Source organism: Littorina saxatilis, linkage group LG12 (genome assembly GCF_037325665.1).
Source record: "Littorina saxatilis isolate snail1 linkage group LG12, US_GU_Lsax_2.0, whole genome shotgun sequence".
NCBI classification, from domain to species: domain Eukaryota; kingdom Metazoa; phylum Mollusca; class Gastropoda; order Littorinimorpha; family Littorinidae; genus Littorina; species Littorina saxatilis.
Window position 1 is genome coordinate 70808299 of NC_090256.1, and position 18568 is coordinate 70826866.

Below are 18568 nucleotides of genomic sequence, written 5' to 3' on the forward strand. Positions count from 1 at the left end.
GTGTATATATTTTTATTGTTTTTAAAATTTCAAATATTATATTTTCAACGTTTTTAATTAAAAACGGTCAAATACGTGCAATGGTTTTCTCGTGTTGAAGCCTTCTTGTTCCTAACAGACACTAATTTCAATCAGTCTCACATTTGTGTAAACACCTGGGAAGCTCTTGCCTGTGGGATAGAATTCAGAATTGTAGCAGCTCTTATTGTGAAGAGGTTTTAGGGTTAAATTGCAAAGAGCGGCAGCCTGTTTAGAGTGCAGGTCTTTTCAGACAATCTGGAAATGACTGCAAAATATGTAGCATCTCCGTTGTTGCTATATCCAAGGTAAACAGTGTGTGAAACAAGGGTATCATGTTGTAAAAACAAACAAACATTTACATTCTTAATCAATCAGACAGACTAAATATTCAGCTTAGATACATATTTTAATCAAATTTAAAAAATATTTCACAGACAATTATTAATTATTCAAACAGAATCACAACCATTCATAAGATGAGCAGGTAAAATCAATGCTTAATTAAATACAAAGTATACTCTTTGCACGTAGTAAATAAGTATAGAAAAGCATGTCTGAATTATTGCTTTGGAGTTTGTGTTTGTAGCTATAATGCCAACCAGGCAAGTATTCTAGAACCGAGTCTAAAACATAAGGGTTGGCTTGAAACTCTACATGCCTATCACAAGGGATTCAGTCTTATCTACGTGTATACCCTCATTGACTGATCATACAACAGCTATGACAAACACTTCACCATAAAATGCTTCTGGCACAGGTACAAAGTCGCAACACAATGCAAAAGGGCTCATAATGACTAAGACACACAATACGCTATTTGTACACATATTCTCCTTCTTCTGCGTTCATGGACTGAAATCCCCTCGTACACACGTTTTTTTGCACGAGTGGGTTTTTACATGTCTGTATGACCATTTTTACCCCGTCATTTAGGCAGAAGTACGCCGATTTTTGGGGATGCATGCTGGGTATTTTTGTGTTTGTATAACCCACCGAACTCTGACATGGATTACAAGATCTTTTGCTTGCGTGTACACACCAAGGGGGATAAGCCACTAGCAGGTCTGCACATAAGTTGACCTGGGAGATCGGGAAAAATCTCCACCCTTAGCCCACCAGACGCGGCCGGGATTGGAACCCTTGACCTTCCACATGGGAGGCCGGTGCCTCATCCACTAGGCCACTGAGCTGCACGAGTGTGTACACATGATTACTTGTAGCCTTGTTTTACTCATAGTTGTGGATACATACATGTAAAAATACAACAAACAAACAAAAACGCACACACACACACAAAACCGATGGGAGATCAAAGAAAAAAAGTTACAGAGTTTTAGTCAACTCAAACAGTCGTTAAAACAAGATTTGATTCTGACATTATCTTATATTTGCCATGTACATAATCAGTTTCACATTCCATGGTCCCTCTTTTCACAACGCCACTAATCAGCTGACAAATGCATGCCTCAACAAAGATGAAGAATTAACAAGGAGGTACATTTTCAGACAAAACCGAAGAAAGTGAGGCCTTAAAATAGCCTTAAAGTAGCCTTAAAGTAGCCTTAACATAGGGGGAGTCTTAAAATTGAGGGTCTAGAAACAGATTCAGATCTTGTTCTATATGAACTGCAATAACAAATACATGTAAAAGATGAAGAAAAATTGCTTTAAAATAATATGGGTATCTAACCACAAGCAACGACTAGTAAATGCTGCTCACATGAAATTGTGATGACTAGTTTAGTAGAAAAATGGCATAAATGTTATCCATCAAATAAGTAAATGTTGCTTAGATGCAATACTAAAGAAACTTTGCCTTCCACCTTCGAAATGCTCATTAATGAGGTCGATAAAATGTATCAAAGTCACAGTCCAGCAGACTTTCTTTCTGGAACTGTAGAATAAGCATGGTTTTGTGTAGATTTTTCTTGTGCTTGCAATGAAAATGACTTAAATGTGGGAGTGTGTGTTCTGGAATGTGAAAACAAGGTACATTTAAGACCTTCAAAAATCTGAGAAACTCAGGTCTTAAATAAGAGGGAGTCTTAAATAGGAGGGAGTCTTAAAAGGGAGGGAGTCTTAAAAGGGAGGCAGTCTTAAAAGGAAGGCAGTCTTAAAAGGGAGGGAGTCTTAACAGGGAGGGAGTCTTAACAGGGAGGGAGTCTTAACAGGGAGGGAGTCTTAAAAGGGAGGGAATCTTAAAAGGGAGGGCGTCTTAAATTGGGGGGAGACTTAAAAGGGAGGGAGTCTTAAAAGGGAGGAAGTCTTAAAAGGGAGGAAGTCTTAAAAGGGAGGGAGTCTTAAAATGGAGGGAGTCTTAAAAGGGAGGGTGTCTTAAATTGGGGGGAGACTTAAAAGGGAGGGAGTCTTAAAAGGGAAGAAGTCTTAAAAGGGAGGGAGTCTTAAAAGGGAGGGAATCTTAAAAGGGAGGGCGTCTTAAAAGGGAGGGAATCTTAAAAGGGAGGGCGTCTTAAAAGGGAGGGAATCTTAAAAGGGAGGGCGTCTTAAATTGGGGGGAGACTTAAAAGGGAGGGAGTCTTAAAAGGGAAGAAGTCTTAAAAGGGAGGAAGTCTTAAAAGGGAGGGAGTCTTAAAAGGGAAGGAGTCTTAAAAGGGAAGGAGTCTTAAAAGGGAGGGAGTCTTAAAATGGAGGGAGTCTTAAAAGGGAGGGAGTCTTAAAAGGGAGGGAGTTTTAATTAAATTGGGGGGTCTCAGAAGGGTGGGTTCCACTGTATACTCTTTATTTAAGTGCGGCTCTCAGCAGTTCTGGTCAACAACAAATGATGTTTAGACATGTTCAAATTTCATCATAGTAATCAACATGAGCTCCACTATCGAAGGTGTTTTTCTGCAGAAGGTGAATCAGCTTCGCCACACTGGTGTCGCAGGGCAGCAATGTCTTCTCTGCTTTGGCGCCTGAAACAGATATATAATGGGTCACATACAGACAATAAAGAGGATGAGTATGGGAGTGTAAGTGGCTGCCAGTTGTTTTCGTCCAAAAATGTTTTCATGTGAGTAAAGAATCTTGCCGTATTATTCTGAACGTTCAGATAACAGAAGACTATAAATTTGATAAACAAAGGGAATTAAACTATAAAACTTTCACCACTGCCACAGGCTTTAAAGACTCAGCTTTTATTAAAGCTGTTTTTAAATCGGCGCAGCACAGAGGTTGTGGCTTCGTGTGTAGCAGACGATTGCTTCGTCAGCCTGGCTTGCTCCACCGGAAGTTGCGTCAGATGTGGTCGCGCGCGCACCCACACTCTCACAACATCCGACAGACGCTATCTGTCAGCTCGTCGCCAGTTTAAAATACATGTATATGTCATTGAATCTATTGATTCAAGTCCAAGAGGGCGGATACTATTATACTCAGTAATGTGTAATCAAGTGCACAGCATGAAACATTCAAATCACCTTTGAAGACCAAGCTAGTCAAACAGGAGTGAGTTTGGGCTTTTCACATTAATAATCCTACCTAGGTACTAGGTCAGCTAGCTTCCATGTCAATACCTAGGTACTAGGTCAGCTAGCTTCCATGTCAATACCTAGGTACTAGGTCAGCTAGCTTCCATGTCAATACCTAGGTACTAGGTCAGCTAGCTTCCATGTCAATACCAAGGTTCACGGGAGCAGACCAGGAGACCACAGCAGTCAGAACACATCACAAACAGCTCTCTACAATCCACAAGTGTCACTGGCTCATTGAACATTTGAGTTATAAATAGCTCAGCTCAAGGCCGGCAGACAACTCTGCAGTGCAGAGCAGCTGCTGTGAAAGGGAGACTACTACGTCATCATGTCACACATGTATTGTAAACACCTTGATGAACTTACACGATGATTCACATAATGGTCTCCCTGAGAAAGAGGGTATCTTTAAATAACATATACTGTTCAAAAAAAGAAACGCATAGTTGCTACTTGCCAAATTTGTTTTATTTTTCGAAAAAATTAACAGAAAATCCAATATTTAGATTATTTGTTTGAAATTTGGTATGGACACAGTTGAATGCACACACAGTTCATTTGCATCTTCAAATCAATCAGTCAATCAATACGATTGGGTACCGAGGCTGTCAAGTCAGTAGGGGGTGTGACTGCCTTGAGCAGCAACAACTGCCCGGCACCTTCTGGGCATGGACTGGATCAGATGCCGGATATCTTGCTGTGGGATGGTGTCCCACTCCTCCTGAAGTGCCTGCAATAGATCGCGGTGATTTGCCGGCGCTTCTTCTCGCCTGCGCACACGTCTGTCCAATTCATCCCAGAGGTGTTCTATCGGGTTCATGTCTGGCGACATGGATGGCCAGGGAAGCACCTGGACATGGTGGTCGGTGAGGAACTGGGTGGTGAGTCGTGCTGTGTGCGGGCGAGCGTTGTCCTGCTGGAATATGGCATCCTGGTCAGCCAGAAGAGGAAGGGCGTGTGGGTGCAGAATTTCCTCCACGTATCGCTGGGCAGTTATGCGCCCTTGGACGTGCACCAGGGTGCTCCTTCCAGCGGTATTGATCGCCCCCCACACCATGACGCCTCCACCACCATGAACGGGTGCCTCATCCACACAGTTGGGCGCGTAACGTTCGTTTACTCTCCGGTAGACCCTCCTCCGACCATCATGTCGCTGGAGCAGGAAGTAGGACTCGTCGCTGAACCACACGTGTCTCCAGTGATTCCGGACGGTCCAGCGAAGGTGCTGGTTGCCCCACTGCACTCGGTTCTGGCGATGGCGGCGGGTGAGGACAGCTCCTCTGTGAGGTCTGCGAGCTCTCAAACCAGCTTCATGCAGGCGGTTCCGCACGGTCTGGTCCGATAATCGGTGTGGCCCGGGGAGAGCCTGGACAGAAGATGAGGCCGACAGGAAACGATTCCGGAGGTGGCGGAGCCGTATGAAGCGGTCGTGAGCAGCAGTTGTCGCCCTTGGTCTTCCCGCTCGTGGCAAGTCAGCAACGGAGCCAGTGGCTTGAAACCTGACCCACAGTCTACTGATGGTGCTCTGGGACACGTGGAAGTGCCTGGCGATTGCACTTTGACTTTGGCCTGCTTGTAAACCACCCAATGCAATTTGGCGGTCTTCTCTGCTCAATCGGGCCATCTTTCGTCGCTGAATTGTCGTCTGATTTCTTTGTGGCGAACAATCCGCTTTTATGGGTTTTGGAAGACATGGTGAGAGCTCAATATTCCCCGAGTTTCACGAGATTACACTGAAGCATGACGAGTGGTCATGCCAAATGAGCAATTTTGACATTGTAGCCACTGATAACGCATGCGTCACGTGCAGAGCTCACTTGTGGCAATGGACGAAAGGTCGACGACCAGATAAACATTTTCTGCAGTTTGGTGGATATCCTTGTAGCCATATAACTAAATTAACCAAATATTACAAGCTATGCGTTTCTTTTTTTGAACAGTATAACTGTTACACTACAGGGAGTCGAACACTTTTACCTGGAACCGTAATTCAATATTCACAGTCTGCACTTTCAAATTAAGATCTGGGTGTGGGCTGGGTGGCTGAGTGGTAACGCACTTGCGCTCGGAAGCGAGAGGTTGCGAGTTCGACCCTGGGTCAGGGCGTTAGCAATTTTCTCCCCCCTTTCCTAACCTAGGTGGTGGGTTCAAGTGCTAGTCTTTCGGATGAGACAAAAAACCGAGGTCCCTTCGTGTACACTACATTGGGGTGTGCACGTTAAAGATCCCACGATTGACAAAAGGGTCTTTCCTGGCAAAATTGTATAGGCATAGATAAAAAATGTCCACCAAAATACCCGTATGACTTGGAATAATAGGCCGTGAAAAGTAGGATATGCGCCGAAATGGCTGCGATCTGCTGGTCGATGTGAATGCGTGATGTATTGTGTAAAAAATTCCATCTCACACGGCATAAATAGATCCCTGCGCCTTGAGTCCGAGTCTGGAGATACGCGCGCGATATAAGACTTCATATAATAAATCTGAACAACAAACCAACAATGATTCTGCCTATGCCTGTTGTCTGCAACTCACTTTTTGCCCAGTTGTGGACGTCTGCGTCTTCGCTCTCGATCACTTTGTCTGTCATCTCCGTCTCCAGTGGCCCTGGTGCGTAACTCAGCACACGGATGTCTGGCTCCTCCGCCGCAAGCACTTTACAAAACATGTCTCTGGCAGCTTTTCCTAAAAAAAATCCGAAGCATTAATTTTTATAATAGCCACTTTTTCCTGTTTGTCTATCTCTTCCTTTCAATGAGAGATACAATGTTTTGAATTGTATAACATGAACTTTATGATCTCATTAAGTTACTCCTCAATCCCATTACTCAATCTGTAAGAATCCCATGACGTGTTTTTCATTCAAATACACCCTTATCTCATCTTCTTCTTCTTGTCGTTCGCCTTTACACTTGGAGTCCAGCTCTAGAAAACCCTTATCTCATTATTGTTAGACTGCCTCTATACAAGTATATGGCTCTCCCAAATTTATTTAAGTTCGATTCAGTATTACATCTACAACTGTACATGTGTGTTCTGGTGCATATGTTTGTCATGTTCTATTGTGTTACAATGTACGTGTACCTGAAGAGTACATGGCCCAGCTCTTGAAAGGCTGCACGCCGGCGAGGGAGCTGATGTTGATAACCACGCGGCTGACACCCGATGACGCAGGGAAGGCCTTGAGGAACTCTGACGTAAGAGCGATGAGCCCCGCAACGTTGGTATTTAGATACTGGGTTAGTTCCTGAACATCGGGCAAGTTGCGTGTGTATACCGTCGGTTTCAGGCTCCCTGCGTTGTGCACCAAGACAGCCTGCTGGAAGTCTTCTGCCTTGGCACCAACAGCGCTGAGAGTCTCAGAAAAGACGTCTTTGAACACCTGTTGGTTCTGAGCGCTCTGGTCAAATTGACGAACCAGCGTGGTGACATGTGGTGCGTTCTCAAGCAGACGATTTTTTACTGCCTCCAAGTCCCCGTCGCTTCTTGCCAGCAGGACAATCATCGATCCAGCTGGAAGTTTTGCGGCGAAGTTCTTAGCTATGCTCTTTCCGAGCCCACGACTTGCTCCTGTCACAAAACATATTGTCTTCTGGGAAAACATGTTGGGATGTTGGATTGCGGCGTCCTCTTGTTGATTCCGAACGAGGGAGTACATTATCACGTGACCCAAATAAACTTAGTTTCGACCTCGGGAGTTGTCTCCCATGTCAAAGGAAGTTGCATTGTGGGACGTTGCACTGAAGTTGGGGTGAAATTCAAACGTACATCTTGACAACAAGACGCCGTGTAAGTATGTGTTTGATCCAGATTTGATTTCAATTTGTTATCATTTGGAGAGAAACGTGTAGATGAACACGGGTACGTTAGATGTTGGCTGCAAGTGTGCCTCCTAGAACTGAGCGTTTCGACTTGCTGAATCAAGGACTGAATCAAACTTGTTCCTACTCTTAGTCTTACTGAAATTGGTGTTGGTGTTCGCCTAACCACAGGCGGAAGGTATCGTTCACTGGACCACTACTTTCATAGTCTTTCTATAGTAGTGGTCCAGTGAACGATACCTTCCGCCTGTGGTCTAACCCTACTTTAGTCTTACTCTTAGACTTGGCCTCGTCTCTGGCGGAATCTATGACTCATTGCACGATTGCCAATCTTATGGTGCACATAGCGAATCAGGGCATCTTGTAATATGTTACACTGGAACTTTTCTGTGTAGGTTGGTCTGTCTCTTCTTGTGTAAGTTGTAACCTTCTTCACTGTGTGTTGTTCCCAGGCCTCCTCGTCTTCCCCCACTGGCTGAGTCAGTCACAGTCTCACACAATGACATACTTTTTTTGATCTGACACATTGTTCTAACCCCAGGCCGGTCAAATGTCCGATATCTTTGGCAAATGGGACATGTTTTGACACAACTTTTTTTTGCGGCCATGACAATTGACATTTTGTCCCAGACCTATAAATTATAATGGCCGCTGCTGTGGAACCGTAGAGTTCGTTACGGAGCCTCCAGGCCCAACCTCGGGAACCGGCGATTCTGTTACAGAGCCCCCAGACTCAGGGACTGGCTTTCTCCACAACCTACCTTTATTTTTCGTGGTCGTTGACTTGTTCGTTAAGATTTTCTTCTAAAGTTTTAATCAATTCAAAGAACTGTGGTCTTTGCTTTTTTGGAAAAAGATAAATGGAGATAAGGTTTAGAGGGTACTAATTTAGACTCAGAAAGACTGCAACAGCGTGATCACTGATGAGTGACTGACCGTAGCGAGAGATACGGTTTGCAGGTGTCAGAGCTATTCTAATTTCTATTGAAGCGGAGACATAGGTCGAATTAACTCGATGCGAAGCAGACTTATATTTTTCCATAACTGAAACAAATTTGTTTGTTTGTTTCCGTGTTAATGATACATATACATATATCTATATATGTATTGCATTTTGTTAAACTAACGCTGCTTCTGGCCTCAGGACCAGTGATTCACTTGGCTTGATTGACGGACGTGGATACAGGGGTGGAACGTGGATACAGGGGTGGGATACGGTGATCAATCAGCTAGGAATTTAATGTCTATTTTGTGAGATACATGTACCAACTAGCCGGTTCCCGGGCCACTCCGTATTTGTAAAGTTCTTCTAAATCAAAATGGAGAGTGATGAAATGTAGTTTTGAGCATTTGAATACAACCAAAACAGTCATTATATTATTGTTACAAACTTTTAGTTTAAGTGACTTTTTACACAAAGTGATAGTCTTTTGTAAACTGTTTCAGGAATTCTCCCTGTGGTTCTTCGGACACTTAGGTATGGAGGCTGGTGATCAAACTTCTGATGATGAAGTCTTCATTGGGGAAATAACAGAGAAGGAAAAACGTCATCCGGGATTTACATCAAGGCGACGGACCACACTGTATTTCCCTGGCATCAGCAGGCCAGACTCCACCGTCAGTGTTTTTGAGGAAGTCACCGATGACGGGACGTTGATTTTTTCATGTGAAAACCAAGAGAGTAATGAAACTGTGTTTAACAAATCTGCTGAAGAAAAGACAGAAAGTTCACATGCTACAGATCGATTGGTTCACGTAGGAAGTCTGTATGACTATGACCTTTGTCGTAGGAAGCCAGTAGATCTACCCAGTGCTGACATTACTGGCGCTGCGAATGGCTTGAGTAGAGCCGAAACAAGGGATAGAGTAGCGCTTACATCTATGGATAGCGACAGCGACTACTGCTCAGTGAGTGATGGTAGTCTTAGGGGTAGCGTTGGTTCTCAAGCTCATTCTGCTGTGACCTGTGCTGATGTCGTTCATATCAGCCCCAACACTTCAGATGATAGGAAGCGAAAACGTTGCCAGGCTGTTTCACCTAAAGTGAGAAGAGTCCAGCTCCAGTCACCTCACCTGCTGGTCAGCCCTGTGGCACACTTTCCCAACCTCACCACTAGTTCTCCAGTTGTCAAGAGGCACATTGCATGCAAAGGAATGTCAGCACCGGCAGATTCAAACACAGCGTCTCCAACCTCAATCCCAAATCTTTTGCTCCAGAGCAGCGAAAGTGCTTTCTCAAGGCTTCGGCTGAAATCTCCAGAACGTGAGGCAAGGTGTGACCTTGGGGCAGATAAGAAGTCATGTCTCAGTCCCAGTCCAGTCCTCAAGGACTTTCCAGAAAACCACAACACTCCTGCCAAGTTTATGCCACTGACACCTGAGACCCAGCAGTTGCTGCCACCCATGAAACGCAAGATTTCCAAGAGATCCCCACCAGATGATTTCAAAGGTCGGGGTGACGTTGAACAGAAATCACTGGCTACCAGAATCAGTGAAACTGAAACTCGGAAAAAACACAAAAGCTGTGATAGTATTCATTCTGCAACAGAGAGCAAAGCAGAAGAGACCTGTATGCTTAACGGTGGTGATGTCTCCTGTGACAGATTTGTGCATTCTACAGAGCTCTATGGACAAATATCACAACCCACAAGATCGCTTTTTGCAGGAGGTGATGCACAAAATGTCAAGTTCCCTTCAGTCTTCGTTCCTGAAACACCAGATGTAAAATCGTGCGCCAAAAAATATGTAAGAGTCAGGCCTGCTACGATGTTCAGTCAAGAACTAGAGGATGATGGTGAGATTGTTTCATCATCTCAAGTAACTGACGAAACAATGGCTTCTCCGAAGTTACTCTCTCCAAGGAATCACAACTCTGTACCAGCAGCGCCATTAAGCCCTCTGAGCAGTTTTCTCTCAAAGTCCAGCAGAACTCCACCATCCAAACATTTTTCAGCTTTAAAATTTAAGCAGACGGCTTTCTCCAGTCCAGATTTATTCTCGTCTCCAACTCCAAGTCTAACTCTTGTTGAGAAATCCCAGTCACAGCCCCATCAGGCGTCATCTTTTGCAGACCCCGTCCATTCCCCTGTTCCTGGGTCCAAAGTCAGCGTCAAGTTGAGATCATGTTCCAAGTCTCTCCAGCCCATCGATGAGGATGGTACTGAGGTGATAGAGCTTGAAAACATCACAGCAACTGGTCCTTGTACTTTCTTTGATGCAGTCTCTGAGTTGAAATACCAGGGGAAACAGGATTGTAAAGGCAAGCCTGAGTATTTGGCACAAGGGAGAAGGGCTGCCTCTGCAGATGCAACTGTTGATGAGAACAAAGAGAATGAGTCAGTGGTGTCCCCTTCTGAACAGCTCGACACAGACAGACGGATGGCACCGGTGAGAAATCAATGCATCTTTGTTCTCTTTGAATGAACTTTTTTTGGAAACATTCTTCACACAAACCATGCAACTGCAAGTAAATTATGAAAGTGGAAAATGTTACTGTATCATTAGTAACTTTTGGGGTGGAGTAGGAATTTGAGTCCTATAATTACATGTATAGAATAATTCACTCTAAGTGTTGGTAAGCCTTATAGTTATTCTTATAGTTACACAATTAAAGAACATGTATTTTAAAGGCTTCATAAAATGTCATTCACATTGTGATTACTGTGACCTGTGCAGGTATCATCCAGATCAAACAACCATGACTTGAAGGGCATACCAGAAGCAGAGATGACTGACCTGACTGCAGCGGGAAGGGAAGAGATGACTGACCTGACTGCAGCGGGAAGGGAAGAGATGACTGACCTGACTGCAGCGGGAAGGGAAGAGGAGATCGCCCAGTCACCAAAGCTCGACTACCAAGGAATGACTTTTGCTCACCTGCATATGTATCTTCAAAGCGGTCGCAAGTCCCCGTTTGGCGAGCCAGTACAGCCCGGAGAAGCTGGGCGAGGAGACTTGCCCGATTCCAGATACGCTCGCTCTAATTCCACTGATGATGAGGTAAGAGTAAGAGTAATGATCTGACTTTGTAGTGTGATGTGTGTGCACATTTCAGTTTGAGGTCATGGTGAGTGATCAAAACAGGTTCGGGATTGGGTGTTTCATCAATATTGAAACTTCCATCAGCACAGATCACACTGATTCATATCCCAAAGGCATGACAGTTGCACAGGGAAAGTAAAGGAACATTTACACTGGACCTTATGCCTTATTGTCAAGATAATATGAATAATAGCATTTTTTTTTTAGGAATTTGCCTACTCTTTTTGTCAGCAATAAAATCTTTTGTAGACTTATTTGTGGGAAAAACAGTTTTAGAATTCTGACAGTGACAGCCTTAATCAGAAGTTCCCATCCAAAGAGGTTCTCAGTACATGTAGAAGAAAGATACCAAACCTTTACTGAGAATTTCGTCTCCATCACATTTTTGCTGGATTGAAAGATCCTTCACTTCAATCAAGAAATAACTAATATGATAGACTGGTAACGCTGAAAGCCATGTTGTATGACTCCATGTTGTATGACTCCATGTTGTATGACTCCATGTTGTATGACTCCATGTTGTATGACTCCATGTTGTATGACTCCATGTTGTATGACTCAATGTGCAGGTGGACGCGGTGTCGCGAGAGGTCACGACTCGGGTCAACACACTCCTCAACGGGGAGATAAGACACGCACTGCTGGATCCTGCATCCTCACCTGCCCTTCTCATGGACTTTCCAGGTAAGGCCCACCACTTCTTCCTCTAGATTGTCCAGGTAACACTAGCACTCTGAGTAGTCACCTGTCCACGGATGTCTCAGAATGCTTCTCAATTCTTGTTCATTGAATCTTCACACTAAAAGTAAAAGACCATGTTTGAAGTTATTTTGTTGTAAATGTATACATGTACCACTCTTCCCAGCTGAGAAGAAATCCAAATTGTACAAAGTGCCATTTTAAACTTGTGCCCTTGTTTGCTGTTTGAACCTCTATTACATCATGTGGTAAACTGAGTGTTATCAATATCAGTTTCACTTTGCTGGTTGAACCTCCATTACATCACAGCAGCCACGTGCAAGCGACTGTCAACAAGGGCAACAGAACTGTGGGCTTCTTGCGGCGGAACTTCCGGGAGTGCACCACCACCGTCAGAGCTGCTACATACAAGACCATGGTCAGACCGGTCCTTGACTACGCCTCGCCAGTCTGGGACCCGACCTCTCAGAAAGACGTCACGGAGCTTGAAAAAGTCCAACGCAGAGCAGCCCGTTACGTCCACAACAACTACAGCGATCGGACCCCAGGCTGTGTGACCAGCATGCTGAAGACCCTCCAATGGGAACCACTCGCCGACAGAAGACTCGCCAACCGCCTCACTATGCTCTACAAGATCAACAACGGCATAGTCGACATCAACAAGGCCGAGTTCTACACCTCTGGCGACAGCCGCACCAGAGGAGCCCAGAGACTGTTCCAGGAGAGGGCATCCCATCCTGTTCTCTTCAACTCCTTTTTCCCCCGAACGCTGCGTCAGTGGAACAAGCTCGACCCTAAGACCACAGTTGCTCCTTCACTGGAGTCCTTCCAAGCTGGTCTGGGTCGTACTCACGGACTTGCCTCGCTGACACAGTAACCCTGCAGCTCTTCGTGTAAATAGTTTTATACTTTTAACCATCTTCTCGGAGTTATTGGGTCACCCACCACCAGTAACCAATTACTCAGTACTCCGCCGCTGGACTACAGACGTTCGGATGAACCCAGTCCACATCAAGAAAGAAGAAGAAGATGTGCTAAACTGAGTGTTATCAATATCAGCTTCACTTTGCTGGTTGAACCTCCATTACATCATGTGCTAAACTGAGTGTTATCAATATCAGCTTCACTTTGCTGGTTGAACCTCCGTTACATGTGCTAAACTGAGTGTTATCAATATCAGCTTCACTTTGCTGGTTGAACCTCTATTACAGCATGTGCTAAACTGAGTGTTATCAATATCAGCTTCACTTTGCTGGTTGAACCTCCATTACATCATGTGCTAAACTGAGTGTTATCAATATCAGCTTCACTTTGCTGGTTGAACCTCCATTACATCATGTGCTAAACTGAGTGTTATCAATATCAGCTTCACTTTGCTGGTTGAACCTCCATTACATCATGTGCTAAACTGAGTGTTATCAATATCAGCTTCACTTTGCTGGTTGAACCTCCATTACATCATGTGCTAAACTGAGTGTTATCAATATCAGCTTCACTTTGCTGGTTGAACCTCCATTACATCATGTGCTAAACTGAGTGTTATCAATATCAGCTTCACTTTGCTGGTTGAACCTCTATTACATCATGTGCTAAACTGAGTGTTATCAATATCAGCTTCACTTTGCTGGTTGAACCTCCATTACATCATGTGCTAAACTGAGTGTTATCAATATCAGCTTCACTTTGCTGGTTGAACCTCCATTACATGTGCTAAATGGAGTGTTATCAATATCAGCTTCACTTTGCTGGTTGAACCTCCATTACATGTGCTAAATGGAGTGTTATCAATATCAGCTTCCGTTTGCTGGTTGAACCCCCATTACGTCATGTGCTAAACTGAGTGTTATCAGTTTTTGTTTCGCCAGCCCCCAGGGAAGCAACACGCGTCAGTTGGAGCGAGTCACTGGCACTGGAAGAACCGTGGGACACACAACCACCACCCCTGTCTGCCACCACTCCACGATCCATTCTGCACAAGGTGAGTCACACTCTTTGTGTGCTTCACTTCCGCACACAATCTGACAGGGCTATCTGCAGGGAAATATTTCTTGGTGATGTAAAGCTTTTTTGGAGAGTTATTTGACATTTTGATTTTTTTTTTCTCCTCAAGTTAAGTGCGCATAGGTAAATCAGATTTATTTATTTACATATATGAATACCAATAGGCAATCTCACTACCATATTGATAGCGATAACTGGTAGTTTGTTACATTTCTGGGTGGGTAGTTATTAGTGTTTGTGGTCTTGGTTGTTCATCTTTTGATTTCCAATACTAAAAGCTAATAAAGGTTTTTTTCTAATAAGGTAACAGGTTACTGTGTTAATTAATGGCAGTAAGTAAGTGAATGTAACATACACAACAATAATGAATGTAATTTACACAATAATTTCATCCTTGCAGAGACCTGCAGGCCGGGATTTTCCTTTTGGCGAGGAGCCACCATCTCCTATTGTTCTCACGCGTCGACGTCAGCCCAGGTTCCCAAGGTTGTTCAGCAGCTGATCCCAAGGTTGTTCAGCAGCTGATCCCAAGGTTGTTCAGCAGCTGATCCCAAGGTTGTTCAGCAGCTGATCCCAAGGTTGTTCAGCAGCTGATCCCAAGGTTGTTCAGCAGCTGATCCCAAGGTTGTTCAGCAGCTGATCCCAAGGTTGTTCAGCAGCTGATCCCAAGGTTGTTCAGCAGCTGATCCCAAGGTTGTTCAGCGGCTGATCCCAAGGTTCCCTGCAGTTTGGATTCACTGCCATCTGTCGTTAACATTGTGTTTGAGCTTTGCCAGACTAGCATCAGCTTGTCCAAATATTGCCTGCTTTAGCAATCGTCGGTCTTTTACACAGCCGATACATTAATACTGGCGAACGTGTAAAGCCGCACATACTCCCCAAACAATCAAATTTTCAGGTCACGTTTCATTGCAAGGGAAGCAATTTGAATGTTTTTTTAAGCTATATTTTTGTAATGTCACACACTTCCAGGGTTTGCTGACCGCTAGACACGGCAGTGTCAATCCTGGTCACATTTCAAGGTCACAGTGGGGTCGAGTTCAGAAGGGATTATCATTTCCTTGGCTGTTCATAGTCTTAGAACAACACATGATTTATTTCTTATTATTACACATCAAAAGGGCGAGTCGGATTTGTAAGCATTTGCTTTTCTTGATAAATGTGAAGACTGCTTGCTAGTACATGTACTTACTAGTCCTTGACCTGCTAGGTAAATTTATTTTTTCCCATTTTTGTGTTTAACACATCAAAACGTCATATATATACGTAATTCAAGTGAATAATGAATTTGAATGTCTTATATATTTTAGACTTTATTTACATGAATATGGATGCATTAAAGCAAATCTCTTTTCTTTGGAGAATGATTGTACAGGAATGATATGAAAGTAGACCAGACAGCCTGGGCTATTTGCCTTGGTACCAGACAGCCTGGGCTATTTGCCTTGGTTGGAATTTTGTGAACTGCAAGCACTGAATATTTGACATATATGTGTAAATTAAATTAAGATAACAGAGTGACTCAGTGAGTGAGTAGTTTTGTTTTTGTTTTCCACTCTCCTGAGTTATCAGTCAGTCATAGGGATGAGCAGTGTTCATCACAGTGGGGTCAAGTTTGGGTAAAAACAAAAATAATAATTATCTTGAACGTTTTTGAAGCTTCCAGGGTTTGATGACTTCTGGATATGACTCAAGTGTGGTTGATCCTGGTTATACATGTATTTCAAGTCCACAGTAGGGTTGAGTTTGGATCAAAAAGTAGGAAATTGTCATTTTCTTCCATGTCTATGGAGCTATAGCATGTACTTACGAAAAAGGCGAGTCATATCAGCATTTGCCTTTTTGTTTCCGTTTTGTTTTTACTAACAGAACAAGAAAAAGTTGCGTATAACTATCTTTTGTGTTGTATTTTTGCTTTTGGTATCTTGAGGAGAAAAGGCAGCAGATTTGCGGGAGTTGTACGATTGAATTATGCATGTGTAACTGTGAAGGAGCTAGAAAGTTGAGCTGTATGCTATTTTACTTGTTGCCAGTGTACAAAGCAAATTTCACTTCAGTAGTTTGTTGCTGTTGAATAGTCTTGAAACCGTCCACCACTCATGTTTATTTGCGAACAGTTACTCTCCCTGAATGTCTGCATGGCGATTGAAACGTTCAGAATAATATAGTTATTATGGGAGTTCATTATGATATTGTAAGAAAGTGAAAGTTTGGCATCCTCAAGAGTAAGTGTCTGAATCTCATTTGGAAGCTGATTGATTTTTGCTGGTAACATTCTGACAAACAGATTTAGTAAAAGATGTCCACTCTTTGTGATAGGCATGACTGAATTGTGATAGGTGATCAGATGGAAGTGTGCTAGCTGGTACAGTAAAGTACATGAATGGATTGTGATAGGTGATCAGATGGAAGTGTGCTCGCTCATACAGTTAAGTACAAGCCTGGATTGATCCATAATGAATCTTCAAAGGGAACAGAAAGCAGAATATTATCTTGAAGTAGTCATTGTATCAAGAGTGTAGTCTTGCCGTAGAGTTGCCCCTGTTTTCTGTCTGTTTTTCCCCGTCTTTTCTTTATCATGTAATACAGTGGTACCTGTGCTGAGGGGACACCTCCGAAGAAAGGACTCTTTCTGTTGTCAGCAGGTCCGTTATCTTGATCAAAAGATTAACCTGTCACGACAGGCCACCTCAGTCCTGCAATGTAGAAACACTGGGCCTGTCTGAACGCTGTCCTTTCATCACAGGTACCACTGTGGAACAGTTAGCAACAAGATATGAAGCCAGTTGGCAACAAGCTATGAAGCCAGTTAGCAACAAGATATGAAGCCAGTTAGCAACAAGATATGAAGCCAGTTAGCAACAAGATATGAAGCCAGTTAGCAACAAGATATGCAGCCAGTTGGCAACAAGCTATGAAGCCAGTTAGCAACAAGATATGAAGCCAGTTAGCAACAAGATATGAAGCCAGTTTGCAACAAGCTATGAAGCCAGTTAGCAAGAAGATATGAAGCCAGTTGGCAACAAGCTATGAAGCCAGTTAGCAACAAGATATGAAGCCAGTTAGCAACAAGATATGAAGCCAGTTAGCAACAAGATATGAAGCCAGTTAGCAACAAGCTATGAAGCCAGTTGGCAACAAGCTATGAAGCCAGTTAGCAACAAGCTATGAAGCCAGTTAGCTACAAGATATGAAGCCAGTTAGCAACAAGATATGAAGCCAGTTAGCAACAAGATATGAAGCCAGTTAGCAACAAGATATGAAGCCAGTTAACAACAGGATATGAAGCCAGTTAGCAACACGATATGAAACCAGTTAGCAACAAGCTATGAAGCCAGTTAGCAACAAGATATGAAGCCAGTTAGCAACAAGATATGAAGCCAGTTCGCAACAAGCTATGAAACCTTTGAGCAAGTCTTCTTTCTGGCAACCATAATTTGCAGCAAGTGTTTCACGCTTCATTTCACAGTGGCTTGCCTCCCTTTGTTCTCAAATGAGTATTTACCTTGAAGCTGGTTGTGAATTTTCCATCCGTATTTTTTGTGCATGTAACTTTCTCCGTTTGCTGTGACATCACCTGAACATGATTTTCTGCAATTTTTGTTGCTGTAATAAACGTGATCATTAGATATTGTGGACTATCTTTCACTTTCACACATCTTTCAGTAGAGTGTTGCTTTGAGCAAAGGCTTGATGTTTCGCTTACTTGGTGCTTTCATTATGACTGACAGTTGCTTGGTCTTAGATAGAGGTTTCAGTATTAGACTGTCACACATTGTGTAGGTTGTGCATGTTTGAATTTCTTCACGTTGCAGAGCATTATATTTGCTTGGAGTTCAAGAAAAATAAAATTGCAGTATTCAGGACTGATTATGTGTGCTATGTTTATAATTGTATACAAATATGAATAATTATATGGCATACAAATATTATCGCATCACTGTTTGTTTCTCTTTTGAAACGAAGATAATATGTGTTTACAATTTCTTTTACAATTTCATGCCAATAATCATTGTCACAACCACAAAAAGTGGTCAAAACAATCTATAACAGAATAGAACTTGTGTACAAAATTTTTAATTTAACCTAAATCTGAATTTTTGTCTTGGTCAGAAACTCGGCGTTTGGTCTGGGTGATTTATGAGTCTCCCTTCAACAGAAATCTTAGAAACCGAAATATTGATAAACAGCCAGAATGTCTCTTATTTCCAGCAAAGTTTGAATACATTTTCATGGATGATTTTTGAATGAAAACTGAAACATGGTGCAATATTTTTTCTCTCCCACATTTGCCAACATGTCCTGATCCTATCATTCAACAGTCTTTACCATTCGTTCCGTTTCTCTTTTCCCCCTACATTCAACAGTCTTTACCATTCGTTCCGTTTCTCTTTTCCCCCTACATTCAACAGTCTTTACCATTCGTTCCGTTTCTCTTTTTCCCCTACATTTAACAGTCTTTACCATTCGTTCCGTTTCTCTTTTCCCCCTACATTCAACAGTCTTTACCAT

The 18568-nt window shown here is 43.1% G+C and overlaps 2 protein-coding genes across 2 annotated transcripts; one reads left to right on the top strand and one right to left on the bottom strand.

The window, feature by feature from the left end:
* Positions 1–2599: 2599 nt before the first annotated feature.
* On the bottom strand, positions 2600–7229 carry LOC138982699 (sepiapterin reductase-like). Its single transcript, XM_070356026.1, has 3 exons — positions 6579–7229; positions 6030–6179; positions 2600–2936 (listed from the first exon to the last, which is right to left on the bottom strand). The coding sequence occupies exons 1-3, from the start codon at positions 7150–7152 to the stop codon at positions 2818–2820; spliced, it is 843 nt and encodes a 280-aa protein (XP_070212127.1). The 5' UTR covers positions 7153–7229; the 3' UTR covers positions 2600–2817.
* On the top strand, positions 7151–17689 carry LOC138982694 (uncharacterized). The gene is made up of 6 exons (XM_070356020.1): positions 7151–7283; positions 8762–10702; positions 10991–11314; positions 11926–12040; positions 13921–14033; positions 14457–17689. The coding sequence occupies exons 2-6, from the start codon at positions 8795–8797 to the stop codon at positions 14556–14558; spliced, it is 2562 nt and encodes an 853-aa protein (XP_070212121.1). The 5' UTR covers positions 7151–7283; positions 8762–8794; the 3' UTR covers positions 14559–17689.
* The last annotated feature ends 879 nt before the right edge of the window (positions 17690–18568 follow it).

Coding starts and splice junctions, on each gene's coding strand:
- LOC138982699 (XM_070356026.1), bottom strand. CDS start 7,152: ATGTACTCCCTCGTTCGGAATCAACAAGAGGACGCCGCAATCCAACAT. Junction 6,180..6,578: donor CTGGGCCATGTACTCTTCAG/GTACACGTACAT, acceptor GATTTTTTTTAG/GAAAAGCTGCCAGAGACATG. Junction 2,937..6,029: donor CGTCCACAACTGGGCAAAAA/GTGAGTTGCAGA, acceptor TATCTGTTTCAG/GCGCCAAAGCAGAGAAGACA.
- LOC138982694 (XM_070356020.1), top strand. CDS start 8,795: ATGGAGGCTGGTGATCAAACTTCTGATGATGAAGTCTTCATTGGGGAA. Junction 11,315..11,925: donor CTAATTCCACTGATGATGAG/GTAAGAGTAAGA, acceptor CTCAATGTGCAG/GTGGACGCGGTGTCGCGAGA. Junction 12,041..13,920: donor CCTTCTCATGGACTTTCCAG/GTAAGGCCCACC, acceptor TTGTTTCGCCAG/CCCCCAGGGAAGCAACACGC.